The following is a 25,406-nucleotide window of genomic DNA, read 5'->3' as shown; positions in this document are numbered from 1 at the left end:
ATGGTTAACCTTAGAAATGTCTCGCTTACCTAAAATCCTTACTTTCCGGATCACGCGTAATTGGCTTTCTTATTTAAACCACTCTCCCCCTCCATTTAGTCACTTTCTTATTTCTTCCCCTCTCTTATCCTCAACGCCAGCTCGTCAAACGCGTGTTTTTCATCGTTTATCGACCACACAGACCTCGATCCATCTCCTTTTCTACATATTTTCAATTCTTACTATCTGAACTATGTCTGGACGTAAGTATTTTTTGTCTTTTTACATGTTGTTGTCACTATATACCCTCATGTCTTTGTTGTCGGCGTTCCCAAAATAAGAACTGGTGATGCCCCTGTCCGCACGTGACTGAGCCTCAGGCAGCAACTTCATCCCACCTTTCCTAATTAGGAAAGGCTATTCACCTTCACGCATCTTAACACAACCTCCAACCACCCTCAGCTCCTATACTCCCCTGCTCTCCGTCCTGTTCTACATTATACCCTCCACATACTAAACCCTACTTGTCCTCATACAAATGTTCGAACAATAACTAACAAACCAAACCAGGCGGCAAAGGCGGAAAGGGCCTCGGCAAAGGCGGTGCCAAGCGCCACCGCAAGATCTTGCGCGACAACATCCAGGGAATCACCAAGCCTGCCATCCGTCGTCTCGCCCGCCGTGGTGGTGTCAAGCGTATCTCCGCTATGATCTATGAAGAGACCCGCGGTGTGCTCAAGACCTTCCTTGAGTCCGTAATCCGTGACGCCGTCACCTACACCGAGCACGCCAAGCGCAAGACCGTCACCTCCCTCGACGTCGTCTACGCCCTCAAGCGCCAGGGCCGTACCCTCTACGGTTTCGGTGGTTAGATTCGCCTTGCGACAATTTATGGCCTCAAACGACTTACCACTCACTCACTGTGAGGTGCTGTGCCGGTTGGAAGCTTTTACTTAATGCGCTACGGTGTGATGGGTTTCTCTCTTTTTTTTTTGCGCGTCAAATGGTTATGGGGTTTAGGGAATTTCTTTGGGCTGCTTTGATGCCCTTTGGTTGGGATCTTTTCTTTTTTACCTGGGAAATGGACGGTGTCCTTCATAACTAGTGATAGTCCCTCTGGTTGACTCCATCGAGTTCAATATAACGTCTGCTATCAGTAATTGTTTTCATGTAGTTTTATTTCTGCCTTCGAAATAATTTTTATAATTTAGGTAGTAGACTTGACACTGTATGCCTTCAGTGAATGACGACATTGTAGGGTGGAAAGTCACGGGCGGAGCCTAGTTCCCTGAAGTTTCCCCCAACTTTAGGTTCCTTTCGAGCAGCGAGCTCGCCTACAGAGCTATTGGCTTTTCCTTCCTATTCCAGTCATTGGAAATATGGCCTCTTTATTAAAAGGAAGGTTTTTCTATCCCCAGGAGACTGCCCGTCATGCTGCGACCATTCTCGGATTCCCGTCCAAAGTCTCCATCGCCTCGGCGTACTACCAAAGCGCATGTGTCGACATTGCTAATTTGGCCTGTGTCATATCGACCCATGAGCCGGTTCGACTATATGCTAGACCCGAAGATGCCAAGCAAGCAAAATCAATGATCAGCCAAGCTATTACGAGATATCCGAGTGACACCTCGAATATATCTGTCATCCCCTTCCTCACAAATCACCTTTGGGTCCGCGATACAGGCCCTGTCTATGTACGCGGAGTTGGCGAATCCATACATCAACGTTTTGCAATCAATTTTCGATTCAGTGAATGGGGACGGAAGCATGACCTTGGCGCCCACGACCGAGCTTCGGATGGGCGTGATTGGCCTGTGATGACGCCTGAACAGATTGAAGAAAACAGAAGTTTCGCCCGTAGAGTTATCGAATCTGATGTCCTCCCCTCTCAGGTGACTCTAGTGGAATCACATGTTTGTCTGGAAGGTGGTGCACTAGTTGTGGATGGCGAAGGCACACTTCTGGCCACTGAAAGCAGCATCATCAACGAAAATCGCAACCCTGGTCTTTCAAAGGCCGTGATTGAGGCAGAACTCCGCCGTCTCCTAGGCGTCGAGAAAATTATCTGGTTCCCCGGGAGAAAGGGTCTGGATGTTACTGATGTGCATGCTGATGCTGAAGTCAACTTTGTCCGGCCCGGAGTTGTTGTCCTCTCCCGGCCCCATTCTAGTGCGCCAAAGCCATGGCTGGAGGTTTTTGAAGAGATCAGGGACATTCTCGGGAAGTCGGTCGATGCCAAGGGTCGCCCTTTCGAGGTACACGTAGTAGACGAGCCGAACCCCAAGATCTTCGGGGTCTTGTCCTACGATGAACCAGCGACTAACTATGTGAATTTTTATTTTGTCAATGGCGGACTTATTGTTCCGCAGTTCGGCGACCGTCGGCGAGACCAGGAGGCCTTGGTACTGTTTCAAAAGCTGTGCCCTGACCGCGTGATTCGGCCAGTGTTTGTGTCTGCGCTTCCATTGGCCGGGGGTGTGATTCACTGCGCAACCCAACCAGTGCTTTCTGTGGATGAATAGACCACCCGTGGGTGTTGTGAAATAGTAAACTGGCCTACCGTTCTATGTATTTATGTCATTTATTCAGGATCTCAAATGAGATCTGATCGCATTACCCGAAGAGGAAGTCTATACGCCGATCGACCCCGGGAAATCCTGGGGAGAGCGGGGAAGTCGCCGATCTTGCCGGGGCACCTCCCTGAATTCATACAACTCTGACATCCATCTTGCAAACTGACTAGACAGCTACCACTCTACTATACAGCTCGTCATCTCTTGCTATTTACATAGTGCATTCGGCCTAAGATGATGGCGAAGGCCTGCGACCACTGCAACTTCAGTAAAGCGAAAGAGACATGTACCGTGGGTGCCAGTCCGACATGCCTCAAATGTAGTCGTCTGAAGATTGGCTCCGTCGCTCGTCATACCAAACGAATGAGACATCGCTCTTCCGCCAAAGCCTTCCCACATGGTGATTTGCAGGTCTCCACTATCGTGTCTCGACAGGGCGCCAAATCCAAGGAAAGCGAGACCTATGCGTCACCTTCCTCATCTTCCTCATCTAGTTCAAGCTCATCTTTGAGCTCGCCTCTCAGAGATGATGTACCTTGGACACCGGAAAGCCCCGATGTCATGAGAATGTCGCCAGAGAAATTACTCGCCGCCCCCACCAACTTCCAAACGACATCAGATGCATTTCGCACCGTTATGGACGTGGAGCAATTCTCAGTCATACATGCACCATTTGTATTTGGAAACAGTTTTATTCCGCTCTCCCAAAAGGTTATTTACGTTATTTTGCAGCTATCCGCCCCGGTGCTGACCGAAGGATACCTGGCATTCCTAGGACTGATGACAAATTACCAAAAGTCCCCTATTATACGCCGGAGCGAGCCCGATGTGTTCAGGGCTGCGAAGGGCTTGCAACGTCTGAGGAGTGTGAAAATTACAAATGATTACGACGCAGCTTGCGCTCTCTTCCTGGGCCAGACTATGTATGTGTTCGATGTACTCACGACACCATACTCCCGCACCGCCCACGCTATCGTTCGGAGCTCCCTCATGTCGGCCAAAGCATGGCTTCCCAGAATGGTGCACACCCCAATCATGGACACAATAACCATGACCCCGATTTTGGTCGACACAGTCGAGTGTTTAGTGCACCGTGAGATCCCAATAATACGACTCGATCCTCAGCGTCGCGTCATCGTTGACCGCTATCTTGGCCTCTGTGCAACACTCCTCCCTCATCTTTACGATATCTGTGTGTGCAGCAATGCATTGAAGAGAGAAGCTCCTGCTGTCGGATCTGAATCCTACTCAGCCTATCATGACCGACTGGACGAGATAGAGGAGACGATCCGCCGCTGGCGGCCGCAAACCCCTGCCGGACTGTTCGAAAGCTATGGCCAGCATGCGGTTTTAGCAATGGTGACTCAAGCAAATGTGTATCGTCTGGCGGCTTTATTGATCCTGCACCGACTGCGATATCCGCTTGGAGTCGAGGATGAGGCAGCGTGGAAACTTGCAAATGGAATATTCTCGGAGTTGTCGTTCTTTGCCAAGTCGGCGGCCAATTTGAAGGATACCAGCGCGTTGCCTGTTGTGTTTCCTTTGACGATGGCAATGTTTGAGATATATGGCCCTGGAGAAGATTTGGTGGAACGATTGACCTCATTCACTCTTCAAAGTGTATGTGTAGGGCGGCTTCAGGAATTTGTCAAGGTGGCCAGGGCGTCGAGGGAGTCTGGATTTGAGGGCGTTTGGTTTGACTTGGTTGATACACATCTTCGTGTTGCCATGCCACCATAGCTCTGTGTTGGTCTCAGCAATGTTTTTATGTATAATATTATTTCAGGGGATGGCGGCTTGTTCCAACGGGTCAGGTGGTTCTGTGTTATTATGGCGTCTGCTCTTCGGTTCCTCTATTGAACAATTCGTCATTATGTATGCTGAATTTAAGTGCACAGCCAGTGATATCGCGAGCTGCTACAATCTTCTACCTTGAAGATCTCAATAGTGATAAAATAGTTGTAATGTTCATGTATGATTCGTGGCAAGCTTCGGTACACATTATTTTGCTAGCAGAACATTTCATAAAACTAGTATTAGAGTGTTTTACTGACTATAGAAATAAAAAATTGACAAAAATTGATGGCGTAGAAATTGACACCATAGAAATTTGAGATGTTGTAGAAGTTCAGATATCCAAGGTCATGTATAGAAAAGCTCCCTTTATGAATTAATCCTTATTTGGCCCTTTTCTACTATCTACCTAATAAACTAAGAAGGGAGAGAAAATCCCTGTTCTAGATATTAGAAAGTCTATCTGTGAAGTCTACTAAACAGGACCACTAAAAAGACATATAAAAAGACCACCTAAGAAGATCACTATAAAGACTACGGCTGTATAGGCGGCCGGCTATTCTTGTTATAGAAATTGAGGTATTACTAGAAATTGACCCTATAGAAGTTGATATTGTAGGAATTAATCACTAGGATTTGGAAGCAATGGTAAATTCCAAGGTTGGCGGTATCAAGATTCAATATAGAAAACCACGATATGGGGCACTAGCGGCTATACAATGCCGTAGTACATATGAAGGCGGGGGGTAACAGCATTTCTCAGTGAAGCATTGTCCATCAGTCTTCCATCTCTGACGCTTCAGGAGGAAGACTGTGGCGTGGGATCTGATTGAATAGGTACCATTCCTCTCAAAACCTCCCACTCATGCTCCAGCATAGACAAACTAACAATATCATGCCAAGTACGACGATGGTAAACGGCCTCACGCTCACGACCTTCATCCACAAATCCAAGCTTTCTGTAAAGCTTCAATGCATCGTGGTTGAACGAAAACGCGCCTATGGAGACTCTATGCAGTCCAAGATGTTGAAATGCCCAGTCCAGTGCCCAGTTAATAGCTTCCCCGCCGTATCCTTTCCCCCGGAACCCGTCCGCAAGTGAGATTCCTATCATCGCATTGCGATGATGAGCGTAGCCTGGTCCAGTCACGCTGAAAAGGCTCAAGTGGCCAATTGGGACTGGCTTGGAACTCTGAACTGGTTGGTTCAAGACTTGGGTCTCAGTTGAAGAGGCTGTTTCTGTTTCGGCGGAATTCTGAGGGAGACATATAACCACCCCTAGAATGGCGTCTTGTAGTGTTTTGATGAACTCCTCTGCGGACCTTTTGTGAGACGGGCGTGGGAGACGTCTAGTGCTCAGTGTTTGGATTGTGGGGTCGTTGATAAGATCGTGGAAAAATGCAATGTCCTCTTCAAAGATCTCTGGGGCTCGGTAGATGAGTCTAGGCTTGGAAAGGCCCTGTAGGGTTTGGGTTGATGCCATATTTGGAAATTAAAGAGCAGGGATTAGTGAAATTTGAAGTCTGCCAGATTTCCTGGGGACTATACCTTTATATAGAAGTTGAGCGGGAAACTGCCCTTTTGGCGATAAACCAATTAGCTTCCAATGCTGACGCCCTGTCGCATTGGGGGGCAAAGTGAGGTAAGCGATTATCGGCCGAGGTCCAAGAGGTAATATCGGGCTCCCGATTAGGAAATTATCATCTAGCTGGTCTTCGCATTCTGAGCCCTGCTTATCATTTGAGCACATGTAATGTTGTCTTCCAAGGTTATCCACTCTTATCTCGCACTATATGACGTTTGATGAAGTAAATGTGCGCGCCGTTGCTACATCCTTCGACTCTCTCGTCAAATTTCACTCCAGCGCCTATGGTTTTATGGTAAAGAAGACCGCTTCCGCCGTGAGTCTCCTGCCATTAATCGAAAGACTTCACAGTGTGCAACAATAATTATTGGCCAGCTGGAATGTGATAACTTGACACTGAGCTGTGTAGCTGCCTGCAACGGGCAGCTATATCAGCTGGAGATGCCTGCGCTGTATGCTCATGTACCTCTCTGGGGGCTCACCCTTATTACCGGGATTGGCCCGCGAATAGCGCACTCTTTAGAAAGCTGGGGCAGCAGTATGCTGACCACTTCTCCGTTCTCGAATTAGTCGGCTGTTTAGCCCACAGATTGGAGTCACCTCCCCCGTGGAAGATACACCCCGTTATCAGCGTACAACACCTCAAACCGGTTCCGTCAACGGACCCTTTTGCGGAGAGCAGCCAGAGCCGCAAGCTACGTTCGACGGATGTTTCCGAACGTTTCTCCAATGACACGGACTGTCATGATGTGGCCACCATCCTGGGCACCCGTTTCCGTTACCTTGGTCGTTATAAGACGCCAAAGAAGGAATACCTCACTCATGGGAAGGTTACATCCTATTTTTCTTGTCGATACACTGATGTTGGCTCGAAAGATTCTAGCCAACTGATCCTGCTAGATGGAACTCTGGTTTCGAAGAGCCAGGTGATTGGGTGGACGCGTAGGCCTTGAGATGAACCCTTCCAGCAGAAGTCGTCCCTCAACTCGCATCAAATCAAAATCTATACACATCTCAGACTCTGACCCGTCTCGAACAATCATTTAATCGGAGTGGACGAAGGACATACGGCCACATGTACCTTCAGTCACTCAACCTAACGGGTCTTGTTCATTTGAAGAAACTACGAATATCGGGCGGTTATCTTGTCCAGAGTGAAGGAAAGTTGGAATCGCTTGAAGACCATCACTGGCAGCTATATGAGTCCGGGGGGAGGCGCATGGAGCGGTTTGCTGCTTATGCACGAGCTACTTCCAAAATCACATGAGGGAGCTGCACGTCTTTCAGCTCCATGATGGCCTCGAGTTTATGCTCGTGTGTGATAAGTTGTGCCAAAGTCCCCAAAGCAGAACAGTACCCACTGCGTCGGAGCCTCAGCAACTCCAATGCCTCAATAAGATCATAGTTGAGGCCTCTTGCTTTCTTTCTCTTTCCGTCTCTCACTTTTACCATTGATCTAACAACAACCACATACCACACATCAATCCTGCAACAACCAACTACCATTGGCAATGTCTTCTACTACCGAAAATTTCTCTGCGGGGGCCGTTTCGGCCTGGGAGCAGGCTTACCATGACGCCTAGAGGCACTTCCAGGACTCCATCATCGACGTACTCAACAGGCTAAGCTGCCAAAACCCAACTCCTGAAGATCTCCAAGTGACAAATGACTGACTTGGCTGACTTACCGCGGAGCTCGACCACATCAGAAACATGGGACAAACGAGGTTCAAACTTGTCCCGGGGTGCCAGACCGTGAGAGAACGGCCCCTTGCGTATTTTGTCACCAATTTTATCCGAGATTGCCATGAGCTTAGCTGCAAGCTAAGGATGTTGTCTTGGCGGTTAATGAATCGGCCGGGTAGTGAGGTGATAGTTTACAATCGCCTCAACAGGCCCCCGTCGACGACAAAGGTGTGTACTTATTTGAGGCGCTCTCCACGGTCACGAAGCAGCTTGGAGTGAAGTTGACGACAATCGATAACTCCGCTGATTATGTCAGATTCTGGTTTACCGACACCTTGAGAGCATCATGTGTTGACAAGAAGATTGACTGGGGGTTTGGCGGTGAGGTCGAGTGGGCACATCCTCTCACTCAACGAGCATTGAATTTAGACCTCCGCTAGATGTTTGAGTTTAGCGTGGGAGTATGAATCCCATAAAGAAGGGCATGTTAAAGTGGGATATTAAGTGGCGACGTCTGTTGAGATCGATGTTAACTATGTAGAATTGACGAATAGACTGCCTTGTGGCCTGATGTGTGCACAGACCATGGGTATGATCTACGTGACGTAATCCCTCCACATGGCCTCCGGGGGCGATGGACCTCGGCCTTGAACCAAGAGATCACCGTAGCTTATAATCTCCCCATCGACTGTAATTATCATCATCCCAGATTACCTTGAAAATATCTCACTCATGCACATCCTCTCTCAAATGGATATCAGAGGCTGAGGAGCCCCATCCGGAGCATAACAACCGTCAATGCCCCATAGTGGATTTCGAACTTGAGAAGAAGCAGAGCCATGGCTGAATACAAGTTATCCTACGAGTCTCAACTGGTGCGTTCTGAAGGCCAGATTGCTTCTATTTCCTCACGTCCGCATCACGATACTACATTAGACCATACTAACATGCTCACGCCATCAAGGACGTCTACCACCCCTCCTACCGCTACGAATCCCATGACCCGCGTGACTGGAAATCCGCCGCTCTTCGCGGACCAGCACTCCCCGCCCTAGGGAATGCAACGGCTGGTGCAGTCGGCGCTGCCATCTCAAATGTGGTCGTCTATCCCCTCAATGTCATCGTCGCTCGTCTACAGACCCAAACCCAGAAGCAGAAAGAAAGCGACCCGAGCGGGAAATCCGATGAAGATGAGAGTGCCCACGAAAGATATACCAGTGTGGTGGATGCTGCCTGCAAAATATATGCACAACAAGGTATCGCCGGCTTTTACCCTGGTCTGGCGCAGGATACTTGGAAGACCGTCGCGGATTCGTTCCTTTTCTTTCTTGCATATAGTGCCATCCGCCAGAAGAGGATAGTGGCGCATGTAGGTGTAGAGCGAGCAGCCAAGAGCAAAAACATCGTCCTTCCGATAATCGACGAACTCGCCGTTGGTATCTTGGCTGGCTCGTTTGCAAAGCTATTCACCACGCCACTGTCAAATATTGTCGCGCGCAAACAGACCTCTACGACACGCAAGGGCGGAAATGCGAAAAACCTGTCAACTAGTGACATTGCAGCTCGCATTCGCGCTGAAAAGGGTATCCGAGGCTTTTGGTCTGGATACTCGGCTACCCTGATACTCACCCTGAATCCATCTCTCACGTTCTTCCTGAATGAATTCTTCAAACGGACCCTCCTCCCACGCTCGAAGCGCGATAAACCCCCTCCAGCTTTGACATTTCTGTTGGCGGCATTAAGCAAAGTCGCCGCCTCATCAATCACATATCCCTTCTCCCTCGCGAAAACCAGAGCTCAAGTAATGGGCTCGGTCTCTAAGTCTAGGCCTGGAACTGCAGAAAGGTCTCGGGCTTCTCTTCTCGCCCCTCTTACACCAGAAATACTTTCCACAGTCGCCACTATCGCCCGTACAGACGGTATACTAGGGCTCTACGCTGGCCTTCACGGTGAAGTGTTGAAAGGCTTCTTCTCGCACGGCTTTACGATGCTCGCCAAAGATGCCGTGTATTCCTTTATAATCAAGAGCTATTATCTCCTTCTGATGCTGGGACGTCGCTATCCCACACCAGACGAACTCATCCAGCGTGCCCGCGAACAAGCGGAGGAATATACGGAGATTGCACGTGAAGGAGCGCGCGACCTAGCGGAGAGAACAAAGGAGGGCGCCCAGGAGATACTGAATGCTAATTCTGGCGGTAATTCTGTTGATATGACATCGAACTCCACTGGCGCTGCTGATGCTGCTGGAAATGCGAATCATGGCATTGATGCTTCCTCGGGCCTCAAGGTTCCTGCTTCATCCGTTTCTGATGAAATCAATGAGACAGCTGAGCTGGTCGGTGATTATGTTGAGGATGAGGCGGCTGAGTGGAAGAGCCTTTATCATTGGTTCTGGGAGAAGGATCGTGGGCCGCATCGAGATTGATATGAGGGCTAAATATACTGTTTTGTGTGGTTTACATATTCAGACATTCTTGTTACGTGTTCCTTGTTTCTTTCTTTCTTCCTTTCTTTTAACCAGGTGGACTGGCACCTACATGTAGTTCGAGTCATGTACAATTACGCGCAAAAGGATTGCCCAAGTCTCGATTGGAGCACAGAAGCTACTGCAATACGGAAAAAAAGACATCTATAGTATAGCATAACTGGGAACCATCTATCTTCTGACTTATATTATTTTGATTGGCTTCAAAGGGGAAAAGTACAGCAGTTACGGGGATGGTTACGGTGGTACTTCCATATAGTAATCTCATAGCTTGACTACAAACGGCATGTCTACGAAAGAATGCGAGCACTCTGTAAAAATAAGGTCAATTTGATGGCGATATAATTGTAAGATGGAGATGGGAAATCTCAGGACTTGGATGACTACAGTGTTCCAGCTCTCATGGTGAAAGCATAACAGGGCATTGAGACAGGGTCTGGTTTCGACGGCATGAGGATACAAATTCAGAAGCGTGCAATCGAGAAATGGTAGGAAATGCAAATTAATGACAGGAGTACGCTAAGCCAACTAAAACCACTACTCCTTCGTGACGTGGCTGTGACTGTATTACCTAAATACTATGTAAGAAGCTTCGTGAACATTATTTTATTTACTGAGGCGGCTAGTAATGCTTGAAAGACAATGTGGATTTTATCGCATCTATTTCATCACGATCCTGAACGGACGTGGCGACAATTTGCCAGCCTCATTTTGTGCCGGTCGAAGAATAAAAAGAGAAGACAAGAGGCTTTGGGCATAAGTTCATCTGGGTGTTCCAGTAACACACACGCTCGGACCGAGCTCACTGGTCCTTCCTCTCATTTTGAGACTCTGCTGCCACAAAGGCACCACGAAGCTCCTTGGCCGCCTCCCACAGCACCCACAGAGGGATAAAGACCCAAAGGGTGTTGAAGAAGACCAAGTACAGCCAAAGGTAAACCGGATCCTCTGTAGCCAGCTGCGAGCTTCCAGTCAGCCACTCGGGTGCAAAGGTCATGAATCCACCGTACAGTTCGGCCGTAGCAAGCATGGTCGAGACCAACCACAAGGTCGCCTTAACACCACCACGGGACTTGGCACTGATCTTCTCATTCGACGACTGGCACAGCAGATAGCAGATGTATATCGCAGCTGGGCCACCAAGGAAGACGGTCAACAACTCCAGTGAGATGACAGTCAAATCAGCGCCAGCCCAGCGGCGGTCAGCCTTGGCGTATTCCTGCCACAGACGCGAGCTAGGGCCAGTTCCGTAGGCGGGACCGTAGATGCGGGTTGGGTCGTTGAGGAAGAAGGGCTCCACAGTATTGTTTCCAGCGGAAGCGATGTAGCTGAAGAAGCATTCGTAGAGGAAGGAGCCTTCGATGAAGACGTGGGTGAGGGCATCGTAGGCGTGCCAGAAGAAGAGGATACGGTCACGTGTTCTGTGGGCTGGGACAAGTGTCTTGCTCAAGAGGTACGCGACTGGCATCATGGAAAGCGAGAATACGATGCAGAGGACTGTCGTGGCATCCAAGGTGAAGGACGCGGTGGACGCGGTGGACGCCATGGTGATTTGATATTTGGAGATCGTGTGATAGGGTCTGTGGTGGGAGGCGAGCTTGTAGATGTCTCGGCTTGGTGATGTAAACACTTTCTAGGTGTGGTTCATGCTTCGTGGAATCGATTGAAAGCTGAATGGGGTGTCTGATAAGAAAGAAAATAAAAAGAAGAATTAGGGGCTGAGCTGTCGCGAAGATCAAAAGTTGCCTCAGGCAGAAAGTGGGTCACGGATGACAGCAATTTCTATAGTTCGGAGAGTACAGAAGTAGTTACCTCTGTTGTAGGTATATCTATGTATATTTACGGGATTTACAGGGTTTTTTCCTTTGTGTCACTTGGAATAAGCAGTATCCTTGCAGATCGTTGCATATCGTGACTTTTTATTTCGTTTGAACCACCTTGACAGCAAAATGCAGGGAATAAGTGGATGTTTTCTACACGTTCAACTTCACGTCCTACCCAAGATGGGAAACATCGATCAGGGAGAGAATCTAATAATTCTAATAATTCTCTAGCCTCTCAATCGTTTGCATAGTTCCCGTCCAGCTTGCCGTCACCCGACGCCACTTTTTTTCTACTCTTCTTTGTTTGCCTGCAGCACACCCATAGCCTAGTGGCGTGTGATCAAAGAAACATGCGTTCTGGAGAGGCCGTCCACATTCTCCACCGATACCCATTCATGCTGTTGATTCAGTTTGGCCAATACATATGCGCGAATGACTGACTTGAAGAGTACCTGTGGTTGGTTGCACCCATCGAATAGTCGAATCAACCCCGATCTCCATGTTGGCTCGGAATGCTTGGCAGGTTATCCTTCGAGGCCGCCTCTTTCAGAGCTATTACTATAATGGTTAAGTGATCTGCAGCTTGTCTCTGGGTGACACTTTGTTATATTTCACTGCCTGCCTCAGCTTGGACTCCTTGAAAAGCATTATTTTTACCTAGTCCTGTGGATTAAGACTGGGGAAGATTGCGCGTCTCGCAGCTTCTTGTCCTTCTCTCTTAATCTATCCAGTATTCTTGCCGGTGCACTTTGTTGTCAAAAATGCATTCAAGTCTCGGGATCATTGAGATTCCCGCCCTCGCCAAGGTGACATGGGACCTATACAACCAATGCCAGATCATCGCGAAAGATGCTCCCGCAGGGTTCCAAAGGCTAGTAACTGAGCTGGGCTCGTTACAAGGCACTTTGAGCACTTTTTCTGACGATGTGAACTCTAACGCATCCTTCTTCGAGAAGATGGATCAGGATCGCAAACAGACCTTCGAACGATCCCTCGGTGCTTGTCTAGCGACCCTACAACGACTGAAAGAGCTCCTTGCCCGGTTGAAAGGCTTCGAAACTGGCGATGGAAAGGGATTCTGGCAAAAGATCAAATGGGCGACCCAACGAATTCAGATTGAGGATATCAGATCTAAGATCATGGTGCACACTTGCAATCTGAGCCTATGCATAAGCTCCATAGGGAAGTGAGTTTGCTTGGTTTGTCCCAATCATGGCTCATAATCTAATCGATCTAGTTCCTCGCTTGCTCGTTTAGAGAAAACAATGGTCCTGGCGATGGAAGAGGATGAACAGATTGTTCTCAGTACGGAGGCATCACCTGTTCGGGATTCAGACTCCGTTGTCTCACCAATGAGCCCGGGCGTGGTGGAACTACCCGCTAACAATGAAGAAGAATGCGAAATTGATATGATCCAAGAAGTTCGCCACAGGATGTCTGAGCTGGCTAATAACAGAAGCTCAGTGGATAGCAGCAGCAAGGTCAAACATACGTCCACATCCTCCGGATCGACGATAACTACATCCGACGATTCGCTCTTCGAAGCTATGTCGCCGACTTCTTGGTTGTCCTTGAACACGTCAACAATGTTACCTACTAGGGGCCGAAGAAACCATACGCGAAAGCGCAGTGAGCACCTTCTCTTCGGCGGCTCGATCGACAGTCGGACACTCGATGGTGGAATATGGGCGAACGACTCCGATCTGGAGGAGAAACAAGATGTACATCACAGTAGATCCTACTCTGATGCTGAATATGGCCATCCTCGCGTTATCGAGGCCGTGACCTCCGCTATGCAACATCTTCGTGATGTTCGACACCAGGAGCATATCTCAAGGCCATTCCGTTTTGAGCCGCAGAATCAGCTACATAAACCAACTGCCGAAACGTTAAAGATATTCGAGGCATCGGTAAATGACGGGTTCCAGATCACAAGGCTAAACACAAGAGACTGGCTTCGGGTGGCGACTTGGTGGTTGTTGAAAGTGAGCTCTCAGTGCCAACAGACAGGATACATGATTTACTAAATATTTATCAAGGCACGCGCGACTTTGGCAAATTGCAACAGACACAATTATGTCAGTGCCCGTGGCAGTCTGAGTCCCTCCACAGAATCAAGGTCCACTGGTCACCAGGCTTATCTTGACCTCCTCAAAGCTTCATATATCCTGTACGATATCGTCCTGGAGGAAGAGGCCTCTTCTGCTCTTTTGAGTGATGAGGATCGCAAGTCAATTGTCGAGCTTTCTGAAGTCAGTGCCTTCGTGTTTTTTCTCTCCAAATTGTGACTGATTCAATCTAGGGCATAAACGAGGAACTTTCCCAGTATACTTCCATCGATATCCCCGAAACGTCGAATATACATGCCCAAAGTCTCGCCATTTGGGAGCCAATGCAGCCGGAGGAAACTGGGGATGGCGGCATTGAGCTAGATTTTGGCTTGGATCATTTGCGTTGGGTCGCCGTCGATCTAGAAGATGCAGGCAACGAGCAGGAAAAGGTCCTCTACCGCATATTTGTCAACGCCAGCATTGGGGGCAAAAAGTCTCGCATGCGTACCAAGGGTGCTCCCTATATGCTCTTGTTGGCGACACGGGAAGGTGAAAGCGAACCAAAAATTGTGTTCTGCAACCAAAGTGGCACTCTGTGTCTTGAACGAGACTGTAAGTCACGATTCTTACAATATCCTCTCATGGAATTAACCGATGATGTTAGTCGTACTGGATGACCTACCACCCCTTGTCCAATTATCAAATGCCGCCTTGACTGGCTTCCCTGGAGCCCGAGTCTCGGAACCCGTGCCATTCAAATTTGATGATATGAGCGTTTCGATATCATTTCAGTTTGATGGAGATCTCGCGCAATTTATCAATATTCCGAAAGCTTACTTTGACGTCGTATGGCAGAGAGAACCAGTTGATGCACCCGAATTTACTGAGAGTGTTATTTTCAAGAGCTCGGTGGATATGTTCGAGCAGCTGAACACGCCAACAATGAAATCAATGAACCCGCCTGTCATGGTGAAATCCTGCGAGGTGCGCATTCTTGAACGGTCATTTGGGGAAGCCTGGCGGTCTATCCGACGCATGGTGATCACTTCCTCTGCTGCTGAGAAATCCCCACGAACTACAGAGCTCTTCATACCTCTCAGTGGAGTTCAGATCAACCGGGGAAATATGTCCCGCCAGCTGGTCTTGCAGTGGTCTGACACATGCCAAGCGCGATCAGACAAGACCGACGGCAATTACAACACCCTGCATTCGTACGTGTACGACGACACTGCGCCAAATATCGGTGTCGGCCTGCAATTTCATTCATATCAAGAGGCGGAAGAATTTGAAAAAGCCGTGCTCGAATTGAACTTCCGTCCAGAGTTCTCCTGGTCACAGCCCAGTGGCTCCGGTCTCATCTACAATGTAGTTGATGCTGGAACCGAGCACAAGCAATACAAAGCCGTGTTGGTATTCCGAACTCGTGCATCATGGCGATATTCAGACCTATACTATATTTACCGTGACGCCGACTATACATACGACTACTCCTCATCCAGCATCCATTTCCCCCGCATCTACTGCACAGACTACATCTGGAACCACGTTGACCAGCTCTACCATCCAGAGAGCCCTGTTACGTTCTCCCATTGCGACAAGAAGACCAGCCAAACAACCATCGAGTTTGGCAATGATTCCGTAGCCCGGTCATTCCTCAGCTCCCTCTCTCCTCTGTACGAACTCCTCTACTCCCGTCGCATCCAGTCCCTATCAACGAAAAGCAATTCGGTCTTTGGTTTCCAAATGTCCGACAAGCGTAGCGCCGATATCCAACTATGGCGTCGGGGAACGGATTTCCAACTTGCCGCACGGTGGGATTGTTCCGTGCCAGACAAGTGGCTTACTATGGCTGTCCCGTCAGAGTTCATCGATTGCTCAAAGGAGAACACCCGAGTCACACTTCCGCGTCTTCCATATTTACGTGGTATGACACTTGATATGATGAATGTTATGGCTCGCAGCCCTAAGAACTCCAATGCCAAGAACAAAGAGGGTGCCATGTCAATTTCTTTTCAAACTAGTACAGGTCGGTCTGCCTCCTCCCTTTCGGACCTGATTCTCTTACCTGTTTCTATTTTGCTAATTTCTACCCGGATGAATCACAGACCGAGATGAATTTCTGGCTGTGTTACAAGGGCAGCAGTTGCCGAAGTTCCTATAAAATCATCTACTCGGGTTCAACAAATAATTTCAGAATTGGCCTCCTCCTTGAAGATCTTCCAATGACGTCCAATAATATTGATCAAATCTCCAACCTTTCATAACGTGGTGGATGAAAGAGAAACTACATATGTATGTTCCACGGTATGCCAGTTTGTTTGACCGTAAGTGTACGCACGATCGTATAATCGCGCGGCTTGGTGCATTTACTAGGCTCGTGATGTAAGATTATTGAACTTCAAATTTGTGTAGTAAACAAATCCAAATTAAATTCGATTAAAAAAAGATGATTCCAGGCAGAGATTGCCTGGTCATCTTTTAAGGAGACCCCAAGGAAATTGGGGAACCTGGTTCGCTCGCGGATGGAACCGCGAGCTTTAGAGGGGGTCCGCACTCCCACGTAGAGGTAGAGGTAGAGGAGGTTACCCAGATGAGTGAGTTGCTTCAGCCGCTCAGCCATATCTGCTGGGTGGGATATAACACGGTCAAGTCATATTTAACCATAACATCTGATATTTTAGATCAGAATTCTACATAATGTATGTAATGTTTGCCATTATCTACATAGACCAGATGCAGTACTCCCTGTGGTCAGAGGTATCAACGACTTTCCCAGAACTGCGCATCAATAGCAACCAACCGATTGAACAGTTGATTTCGTGATCTCATACCAGTCAAATGGTATGACTGACCCAGCTCATCACCGTTAACAACAAGCCCATCTGCAGCCTCCTTGCTCCCAGCCGTCAGTTCAACAATCAATTTCCCCTTCCAGCCCAGTCCTTCCGTCTTCTTCAACTCTTTGATTTCGGTGACAGGAATCTGGAACAGAACGGATCCCTTCTTCCTACTTTCAATGCGTAAATCATCCAGTCCAGAGGATTGATATGTGGTGAAATACAAGATAGGAGGCTCCTTCGATGAGTCAATGACAGCTGCACCTCTCTTGCGTTCGTACTTTGCATCGAACTTCAAAGGCCCAAAAGGCGTTGCAGCAAAGTGTCCATTTTGCAGCATTCCAATCAGATTCTTGGTATGTGCTGACCCTGCAATGGCCATGGCTCGGTCAAAGGCAATATGGCCCTTGATTGCTGTGGAAATAGTGCGCTTAAAGAACTTGAGGAGCTTGAACACAAATCTCTTCTTCGGCACCTTCGTTTCCGGAAGCGATTCGGTGGAGTTCGTCGACTGAAGGTCCACAGACGATCCCTGCCTGCTGACGTCTGTAGAGCTCGCTGCCTGCGACTTTTTGCGGCGGATGGGCCATACCGGCTCGTTGTCATCAGAGGATGGGGCGGGAGGTAGCGGCGAAGAATTGATCTCGCCAATTCGGAGCAGGGTCAACGTAAGCTGTGCGTTTGTGGGAACGCCAGCTAAAAGTGTCCTGTATCTCGAGTCAGCGACGCAATAAAAGACCAGAAAGAGACGAGTGCTAGCATACTTCTGCAAATCGAGATGATCTTTCCAGTTTGGCACTTTAGTGTCCAGCAGGTCAAGGGTGTAGGTGAATATTGGGTCCCCGAAAAAGCCTAGTCCAAGTGCGAATCCAACTAGCTTGATGATCCAATAACTAGATGTGAAAGGCACGATAACAGACACCAGGGTAAATATGCTTGCGAGGCGGAGTCTAGATGTAACCAAAAAGAACGGGGGCGTTGGAGAAAGGATGCTGTTATACCGTTGGTACTGCGTGTTCAATTATCCTTCCAGAATAACTCACTTGGCAAATTTCTCATAGATATCAGTAATATCGCTCAAAACACGCATGACATTATCAGTAGCGTGTGACACCTTCTTTTTCATGGGTTTCTTGGTCTTGTCTTCCGGGGAGTCGCCGGTCGGAGTGCCGGCTGCAGCCTCGGCAGCCTCTAAGCTTTCAATGAGCGCAGGTCTATCGGGGGCGTCCTCCGGAACTGTTTGACCATATTTGGCCGCTGCACTCTCCATAGCAACAGTGGCAAAGCTGTCAACCAGGTTCTTGGCTTCTTGTTCAGCGGCTTCACCCTTGTGGTTTTCGGGAGCGCCCGTGAGGCTATCCTCAGATTGAACTTCCCCTTCTGTAGGAATAATTCCGTTTGAGTCGTCTGCCTTTGCCAACCCAGGGAATAATAATTGCCGAACAGGCGGAACCATTATCAAGGCTACGACAAGACCCGAAATAGTCGGAACCAAGAGATCCACCGCCCAAGCAGCAAAATAGCACTGCAAATTATTAATATCGTATGTAACCTTGGAAAGCCTGACTGTTCGTGATCCACATACCGCGCAGAAGATTGTCGTCCTCACTGGTTCCTTCCATGATCGCAGGCGAGTGATATGGCGGAAAAACTCGGTCACTCCGACAACCACAGAGGTGTAAAACCTCTCAAGCGTAATGCGCAGTTTTTCGGGCGGAAATTGCTCATTTTCAGTGCGATTGAGATCCAAGTTCAAAGAAGCGGTATCATGGACCGCTTTCACATGGTAGATTTGCTGGTCACATGTCAGCGATCATTCTCGACAACTAGAGACCACACTAACCTTGTTAAATCGTCGGATCAACATCCATAGATCTTCATTGGACAGACCCTTGGCCAGAGTCTCATCTACATTCCGTGATGACGCCTTCCATTGGGTGCTGGGCGGTCTCGGGCTCAGTGTCTGGAGGGGACCAGCCTCCTCTGGGACCTGAGTGAGGTCGTGGCTCTCATCGTTCAACTCTCCCGGCATTTGTGCTCCGTGGCTCATTTTCAATAGTTGTCGAAGAAATATGCACTGAGAGAGAAGCTTGGTAATGCTTACGACCTGGGCAGTGGACGTTGGCCTAGCGCGTACCCCATGTTGACAGAGTGTGGGGGTTGACGTCATGGCTTGGCTATTTCTGGAGAGGTTTGACCCCTTCTTCCAGATATGGAAGGCGGTGTATAAAGGGACACCCACGTGGCAGATGAACATCATTACTAGCCTATCGTCTTTTATCCTTTCTTCCTTAACACCTGTAGATGCTCCATAGGTTAGTACAGGCGTTCTACTGTCTTTTAATGCCTATCGCCGTACGACCTTCGGTAACTCTAACCCAAGTCGGCTTTGAAAGTCGCACATTGCACGTATTTTTTTACCAATTTTCCGGATTTCGACGCGATTATCCTTCTAGTATAAGCCAATAGATAATGGTGAGCTCAGACAGTTTAGGCTGCAATTTTGTGACATTTTCCTTCCCGAGAAACCGGGCGCGGAGACTGATTTTATTATCACCGAAAGTTACTTGTAATATATTGCGGGTGTTGTACGGGCTAACCAATTCCCAGAGCGACAGTGACTACAAAGGCAGCAACACATTTAGCCACGAAGAATATGGAGTAACAGAAGGATGGTCTTGAATCGGTCCAGCCAGCCGAAGTGGTAGGGTGGTCGATCAGCTTGTTTAGTGAGGCAGCTCTCGCCTTTTTCACAATATATGGTGCTAATAATAGTCGCTTGCTTGTACGGTCTAGTCGTGTCTTTTTGGTAGTCTTTCTATCGTAAATGTGTTTTACGACACCGGCAAGATCGACACAAAGCGGCACTCAGATCGATAGAGTCTGCAGTCGCAGCCAATTTGCGTGCCTGGTCCACATTGTAAATATATATCACCCCAGACCCCTAAGACCCATGGCAAAAAGCAAGCATTACCGAGCCATACATAGGTAACACTGGAACACGTTGATGACTTAAAAAACAATTGAAGACAAGTGTAGAATTCTAAAATATCCACCAAAAAAAAATACACAAGTCTAAGACCCCAAAAAAAGAAGTGCAAAAAGAAATCTCTCCCTCGGGGAATCGAACCCCGGTCTCCCGCGCTTATCGGTGTTAATGACAAGCGGAAATCATCACCACTAGACCAAGGAAGATGCGATGGCTGAGTTACTGCTCGGCCATTTGGCTGGTTGATGGAAAGACTTGGCCATATTGATCTCATGAGCGAATGTCTCCTTTAAGGTAACTTTTAGCCACCATCCCGTCCAATGGACACACAAGTCTGCATCAATGATAATGTAGTATCCTTTCTCGTTTCCCTTGCTTCACTATTACTATTATTTTTCTTTTCCATTTCTTGACTTCAGGATGGTGGATTGATTTTTGAGCACCAAATGGTCAAGGCAGTAATCTTCTATGACAGCATAGCCAAACTGGATCGCCTAAGTGAGTAGCCTTAATAAAAAAAAAACTCGTCATTCATGTGAGTTGTGGAACAAGGACATACCCTGGAAATTGGCGGGCTATTAAGACCGTTTTTCTAGGGCCGCTAGGGCTAACCTATGAGCCTTAGATCCTACGTTACTTCTGCTCTGCAAAATGCCACACTTCGCGGTATATATATATATATATATGCCCAGTTTCCCGGGTAGAAAGGCGGTACCCGGCCGTATTTGGGTTATTCATAACATTTGAAGGGAATGCCCACAATCCTTATACGTGTATCTTTCGCTTGGACGTGTTCTTCCAACCTTGGAAGGTTTGGTGCCCAGGTGGTTATGGGGGATTAGTCATCGAGGGGGATTTCCAAGGTTGGAAAAGCAATCAGGACATTTCTTTCTTTCCTATTAATTGCATCAACCCTCAAAATGCCAGTAACGCGAAGTCAGTCTCAGAATCTGACCAACCAAAGATCGATCTCAGCACAGGGCAACACCGAGGTCTCAAGCAGAAGTGTGGAACAAGAACAAGCAGCGAGAGGAGCTTTCATTGAATGGCTTATTCTTGACTATTCCAGCAATTCAATATTAAAACAGACCAATTGGAAGTCTATTCTTGAGGATATTCACCGAATTGATGGCTGTCGCCAAGTTGCATTTGCATGTCCCGTGGAGAATCCCCAGAGACTATGGATTATAATACGTAAGACTTGACACAGATTCCTACAAGACAAGGCTAACTAAATAGCTACAGACTGGCGTAGCAGGACTCTTAGGAACGAGTTTCGTCAGTCCGATATGATGACAGAGCCAATGAAAAAAGTCATCTTCTCGCCTGATTCCGATGGCCCCTGCCATGAAGGAAGCTATAACAATGAGGCCCTTTCGATTTACCAAGTTGAAAACACTGTTGGAACATTTATTATCGATTGCTTTTCAGACTCCAGTCTTCCTAGTATGGTCTATGAGATCTGGACGGTTTATTTCCCGATTGAAGATGTCGTTGCTATATCGGATTCAAGACCTCTTTATGATTATCCAAAGTTGGTGAATATATTCCTTCAACCCTATGAAGAACCGCACCCTATGGCTGCTATTCTGAATCAGACTGTTGCCTGGGTTTCAGGCGAAGTTGTATATAAGGGGCGACGGTGTAAACGAATCGCGTGGTTTAGGACTTGGAAGTCCAGAGAGGCAGAAGACATCTACAAATCAACAGTGTCATGGGGTAGGAAGGATAATGGCGAATGGAAGCTAGCATCGAATTCGTTTGTTGAGGAGCTGAACGGTCTCGGGATGGTGGGATACAAGGCTTGGCATGCTAAGTTTAAGGAAATTCAAACATGGATGTAGATTGTGAGCCTTCGCCAGATAGAGAACTATATTTAAAGATACTACCGAAAGATAGTCACTGAGTGCATGAAGTGAAGTGATGTTTATTTGAGATCTATGGGAAGAAGCAAGAAAGGGAACGGCGTAGCCTTCGCTGTATACTATAGACAGACTAGGAGATCATGATGAAATTCAAACAGTGTCTTTGCAACAAGTAGAAGCTAATACGCATCAAGGTGTAAGCTATAGACATAAGCACCTCAGAAGCTAACACATGCTGTCCTGAAACATAGGTAAACTCAGCATGTGCCACAGCAAGGTATGCATGCCACAGCGAGGTATGAAAATGTTATCATATAAGCCAGCTATCATTACCCATCTCCAGATCAGTTGTATAGTGCCGGGGTTTCTGCGAATGGTGTGTTTTTCCGCCCTTGGGCTTCATCCGAGATGGAACGACGGGCAGCAGCATGAGCCGTTCGTTTACCCGAGATGACTCGGGAGAAGTCATATTGGGGGAGATAGAAAGCAGTCGCGCACCGTATATAATCGTCTGCATTATTGGCCGACTCATCAGGAGCAGCCAAAGCCAGGGCCCCCGTTAAGACGGCACCATATGCGGCCTTTACATTTCCGTTGGAGGGAGTAGTGATGTTTTCCTGGGAATAGCCGTCGAATCGGGGAGACCATGGGACGTCTTTGCAATGGAACCAGTTGCGCAGATGGTAGCGAGAATCACTGTCTCGTTGATAGGGTTGAGCGATATAAACGACGTTGAAATGAGACCTGAAAGGGGTTCCACATGTTGGACGTATTCAAGGTCGCGGGGCAGAAGCGTTCATTCAGCTCTCCTTGTCGTGGCTACGGAGCTTATCAAGGCCATCACGAACAGTTTCTCGAACACTGAAGCCACCGAATAGCCAGTCGTTCGAGTGGCGGCCGTAGTGATTGACAGTTCCACTGTAGCGCTTGTAGTCACCGCTGTTGCGGGTGGGAGTAGATGCGCGCTTAGGGACGTCCGCCTTGGATGAATGGGACGAACCCATGCTGGCAGACATCTCGGTGGGACTGCTTGAGATGTAGTCCTGGTCCTGGAAGTACGAAGTTTTGGGGTTGCTCCGCGGGATATCTCGAGGTTGTGACATTGTGACTTGGCGGCTCTTGAGGATATCAATTGGTGCGGGATTCTTGGATCGGAAGACCTTGGAGAGAGGGTTCGAAAATTTAGAATGCTTCTTCTCTTGAGAGAACTGGCTTGCCTGAGAGGAAGTTGAGGTAGCTGATGTTTGTGAGAGGGATCTCTTAGGATAGATGTTGGACTGAGTGTGCATCACTTGGAATATGAACTCGAGGCTGAGAACTGGGAGTCAGGGAGGCTGCGGGATGGGTTTATTTATATTTGAGACACCCAAGTAATTTCCCAGTTGGGATCGTGGGGTCCTGTAGGGCAACCAACCAAAACGTAGGCCAAAGCGCAATATTGTCGCTATGATGTCGTCAAACACGGACAACCTTGGAAAGGAACGCCCGCGGGAGAGAAAGGACCAATCAGCTTCATGGTAGACAACTTGGCTCCAAAACGGCCCACGTTACAACCAATAATAATCGAAAGGAGGAAGTTGGAAGATCCACTTGTAAGGTTTAGTGTGATTGTTTGTTGTCGGTGAGATTGGGAGGTTCCGAGGGTCAAATTGCCCTATCGCCCGCCCACCAGCCAATCAGCAATTGTTTCTGCCTTGGAGCCTCCTCTTCCTGCTCCCTGGACCCCGCAGATTCACCGCATCTTGACATCTTGACGCGTCTGGGCTTATTTTCTCACCTTTGGAATGACACGTCTACAATCAAAAAATTTCGCTCGGACTGTGCATAAGCGTATACCATTTGAAATCCAGATACGAGCAAATCTTCCATACCTGATTCTTCCCCTCGGGATCATGAGGTGATTATTCCGCCCGAGTGGGGTTGGCATATTATGTATTTAACAAGAATACGCATGACGAAGCCTTGACGAGACATGCCGATGCTCCAATTTTCTTTTTCTATTTGCCAATCAAACTAGTCTTACTCCCCTTCTAGCGTCCTTCTAGAATGCCGTGCTAACCGAGGGACTCGACAGGGATGTCTGAGTCACATCGCCCCCACAATCCGTCAGCTCGGCTAGTACATAAAAGGATATGATAGTTTGGGGCTGCGTGTCCACTCGAATATGCTGTACGTCAAGTGGAGATCATAGTGATGTCGTCCGGGTTGGAGATATTTGGTCATTATAAGTCTTACATGGCAGTCTCCGAACTAATATTGATTATTCTTCTTGTTTAGGTGCGTACTCGGTCCCTTGGGAGAGCATAATGGGCTTTATCTAGGGGTTTAAGGTCTCTTTTTGCACTATTGCCTTTAAAGAAAAAGGAAATACTAAAACATAGCCATTTGTCAGTCATCTAGCAAACCATCATGGGTCGATTCAACGACAGTAGACAGTATCCCGTTGAAACACAGCTCTAGCTGAAGCACACAACCTAGGAATGAGCATTAATCTTCCACTGTCTGTTGGGCCATTGACCATCTCCTAGGTTCCGCGTGGTGATTATTTCCAGGAGAGATGGCTCATGACCTTCGCGCATTTCAGGCCGGTTCGAAGAAACCAGAAAGTAGCTATTTTGGTGCCAACCAGCAAAGCCAGAGCCAGCCTCGTCAAAAAGCTTTCTGAGCCACTTCCCTATATCGCTGTGTGTGAGAGCTTTCGGATTTGCAAGGATCTGCGACAAAACGCCTTGTGATCCGCGTAGTGCATAACAAGTAATCACCCGTAAAGATTGGTTAGACTTATCGATCCAAAATGTCGTCGTTACGTGAATTTTGACTAGAGGATGTTGAGTGAAAGCACAACAATGGTCCACATATGCGCGGATGCGTGTCAATCTCAGATTGTGGAACATATAGTGGTGATCTTCTTGGCGACTTGGTAGCCCGTCCTTCTGTGATTTTATCAGATCAATCAGGTGGCGTAAATCTGGAAATTTAATGCTGAAGCAAGGGCAGATATCGACTTCACTAGCGTAAAAGCATGGGCCCCGAGAAAGCGGCCAGTTAAGGCGAAAGTGCCATTTTGGAGGTGGGTATAGCTTCTGGTAACACTGGCAGAAGTAATGGCAATGTTTCGAGCGGCTATTCTTAAGTCGGTAGAGTAAGTTTGTCCTTACACCTTGACCCTCGCACTCTGCCGGAGATGTTTCATGTGGCACTAGATGAGGCTCACAAAGGGTGGAGGGAAGTTTGGTGAATCTTCGCCTTGCATATTGGACATCCATTTTGTGGCCGTCTGTCTATGTGAAAGTCGTTGGGCTCAAATGTTAAGAATAGTGGTACCTACCTAGGTAGCAATGACCGCATTTGTACGTCGATGATGCTGAAAGGGAATCTGAAAGCTGCCTTCCTAAACTGGTTTAGTTCCTGAGCTGGATTAGGCTGTCTCGCTCGCCCTCACCTCATTTATATCACAGAGATATCCAAACTGATTCGAGTCCCGCCATTTGCCCCTCTTTCACCCATCTACAACTTCATAATGGATAGTCTCACCGTGCTACGGTGGTCATGATGCTTTTGCATATCTGCATTTTGCAACTCCAATGGGGTGTAGGTCCCTAATGCCATGTTTCTAGAATGACGCTAATGATTCCGAAGTGGTGGCGCCTAGATAAACGCATCAGAGAGCTTGAAAAACACAAGGAATCTGGGTCGCCATCTGCCTAAGATTCGAGATATATCTTCGTCTATTTTGT

The 25,406-nt window shown here is 48.0% G+C and overlaps 11 protein-coding genes across 11 annotated transcripts; 6 read left to right on the top strand and 5 right to left on the bottom strand.

Annotated features, from left to right (window-relative positions):
* Positions 1-232: 232 nt before the first annotated feature.
* On the top strand, positions 233-851 carry N7525_001342 (histone H4; the record flags this gene model as incomplete). Its single annotated transcript, XM_002558012.1, has 2 exons — positions 233-242; positions 550-851. 2 exons carry the CDS (start codon positions 233-235, stop codon positions 849-851), a joined length of 312 nt encoding a protein of 103 aa, XP_002558058.1.
* A 507-nt stretch (positions 852-1,358) lies between these two features.
* Positions 1,359-2,501, top strand: N7525_001341 (agmatine deiminase family protein; the record flags this gene model as incomplete). The annotated part of the gene is made up of 1 exon (XM_061211856.1): positions 1,359-2,501. One exon carries the CDS (start codon positions 1,359-1,361, stop codon positions 2,499-2,501), a length of 1,143 nt encoding a protein of 380 aa, XP_061071082.1.
* A 285-nt stretch (positions 2,502-2,786) lies between these two features.
* Positions 2,787-4,292, top strand: N7525_001340 (uncharacterized protein; the record flags this gene model as incomplete). Its single annotated transcript, XM_061211855.1, has 1 exon — positions 2,787-4,292. One exon carries the CDS (start codon positions 2,787-2,789, stop codon positions 4,290-4,292), a length of 1,506 nt encoding a protein of 501 aa, XP_061071081.1.
* Positions 4,293-5,145: 853 nt separating this feature from the next.
* On the bottom strand, positions 5,146-5,829 carry N7525_001339 (GNAT family N-acetyltransferase; the record flags this gene model as incomplete). Its single annotated transcript, XM_061211854.1, has 1 exon — positions 5,146-5,829. The coding sequence occupies one exon, from the start codon at positions 5,827-5,829 to the stop codon at positions 5,146-5,148; it is 684 nt and encodes a 227-aa protein (XP_061071080.1).
* A 1,338-nt stretch (positions 5,830-7,167) lies between these two features.
* N7525_001338 (uncharacterized protein) lies at positions 7,168-7,739 on the bottom strand (the record flags this gene model as incomplete). The annotated part of the gene is made up of 2 exons (XM_061211853.1): positions 7,168-7,373; positions 7,619-7,739. The coding sequence occupies 2 exons, from the start codon at positions 7,737-7,739 to the stop codon at positions 7,168-7,170; spliced, it is 327 nt and encodes a 108-aa protein (XP_061071079.1).
* A 716-nt stretch (positions 7,740-8,455) lies between these two features.
* Positions 8,456-10,044, top strand: N7525_001337 (putative mitochondrial carrier protein; the record flags this gene model as incomplete). The annotated part of the gene is made up of 2 exons (XM_002558018.2): positions 8,456-8,491; positions 8,581-10,044. The coding sequence occupies 2 exons, from the start codon at positions 8,456-8,458 to the stop codon at positions 10,042-10,044; spliced, it is 1,500 nt and encodes a 499-aa protein (XP_002558064.2).
* Positions 10,045-10,906: 862 nt separating this feature from the next.
* Positions 10,907-11,650, bottom strand: N7525_001336 (EXPERA domain-containing protein; the record flags this gene model as incomplete). Its single annotated transcript, XM_002558019.1, has 1 exon — positions 10,907-11,650. One exon carries the CDS (start codon positions 11,648-11,650, stop codon positions 10,907-10,909), a length of 744 nt encoding a protein of 247 aa, XP_002558065.1.
* Positions 11,651-12,688: 1,038 nt separating this feature from the next.
* N7525_001335 (uncharacterized protein) lies at positions 12,689-16,139 on the top strand (the record flags this gene model as incomplete). The annotated part of the gene is made up of 6 exons (XM_061211852.1): positions 12,689-13,113; positions 13,165-13,912; positions 13,967-14,179; positions 14,230-14,590; positions 14,643-16,004; positions 16,084-16,139. 6 exons carry the CDS (start codon positions 12,689-12,691, stop codon positions 16,137-16,139), a joined length of 3,165 nt encoding a protein of 1,054 aa, XP_061071078.1.
* A 599-nt stretch (positions 16,140-16,738) lies between these two features.
* On the bottom strand, positions 16,739-18,865 carry N7525_001334 (uncharacterized protein; the record flags this gene model as incomplete). Its single annotated transcript, XM_002558020.2, has 5 exons — positions 16,739-17,522; positions 17,580-17,807; positions 17,859-18,340; positions 18,401-18,610; positions 18,659-18,865. 5 exons carry the CDS (start codon positions 18,863-18,865, stop codon positions 16,739-16,741), a joined length of 1,911 nt encoding a protein of 636 aa, XP_002558066.2.
* Positions 18,866-20,724: 1,859 nt separating this feature from the next.
* N7525_001333 (uncharacterized protein) lies at positions 20,725-21,648 on the top strand (the record flags this gene model as incomplete). Its single annotated transcript, XM_002558021.1, has 2 exons — positions 20,725-20,998; positions 21,050-21,648. 2 exons carry the CDS (start codon positions 20,725-20,727, stop codon positions 21,646-21,648), a joined length of 873 nt encoding a protein of 290 aa, XP_002558067.1.
* Positions 21,649-22,469: 821 nt separating this feature from the next.
* N7525_001332 (uncharacterized protein) lies at positions 22,470-22,958 on the bottom strand (the record flags this gene model as incomplete). Its single annotated transcript, XM_002558022.1, has 1 exon — positions 22,470-22,958. The coding sequence occupies one exon, from the start codon at positions 22,956-22,958 to the stop codon at positions 22,470-22,472; it is 489 nt and encodes a 162-aa protein (XP_002558068.1).
* Positions 22,959-25,406: the final 2,448 nt, after the last annotated feature.

This window comes from Penicillium rubens (genome assembly GCF_028828025.1).
Source record: "Penicillium rubens strain IBT 27055 chromosome Unknown utg000001l_segment0_segment0, whole genome shotgun sequence".
NCBI classification, from domain to species: domain Eukaryota; kingdom Fungi; phylum Ascomycota; class Eurotiomycetes; order Eurotiales; family Aspergillaceae; genus Penicillium; species Penicillium rubens.
Note: the sequence above shows the minus strand (reverse complement) of the source record. Positions and strands in the feature narration are given on the sequence as shown.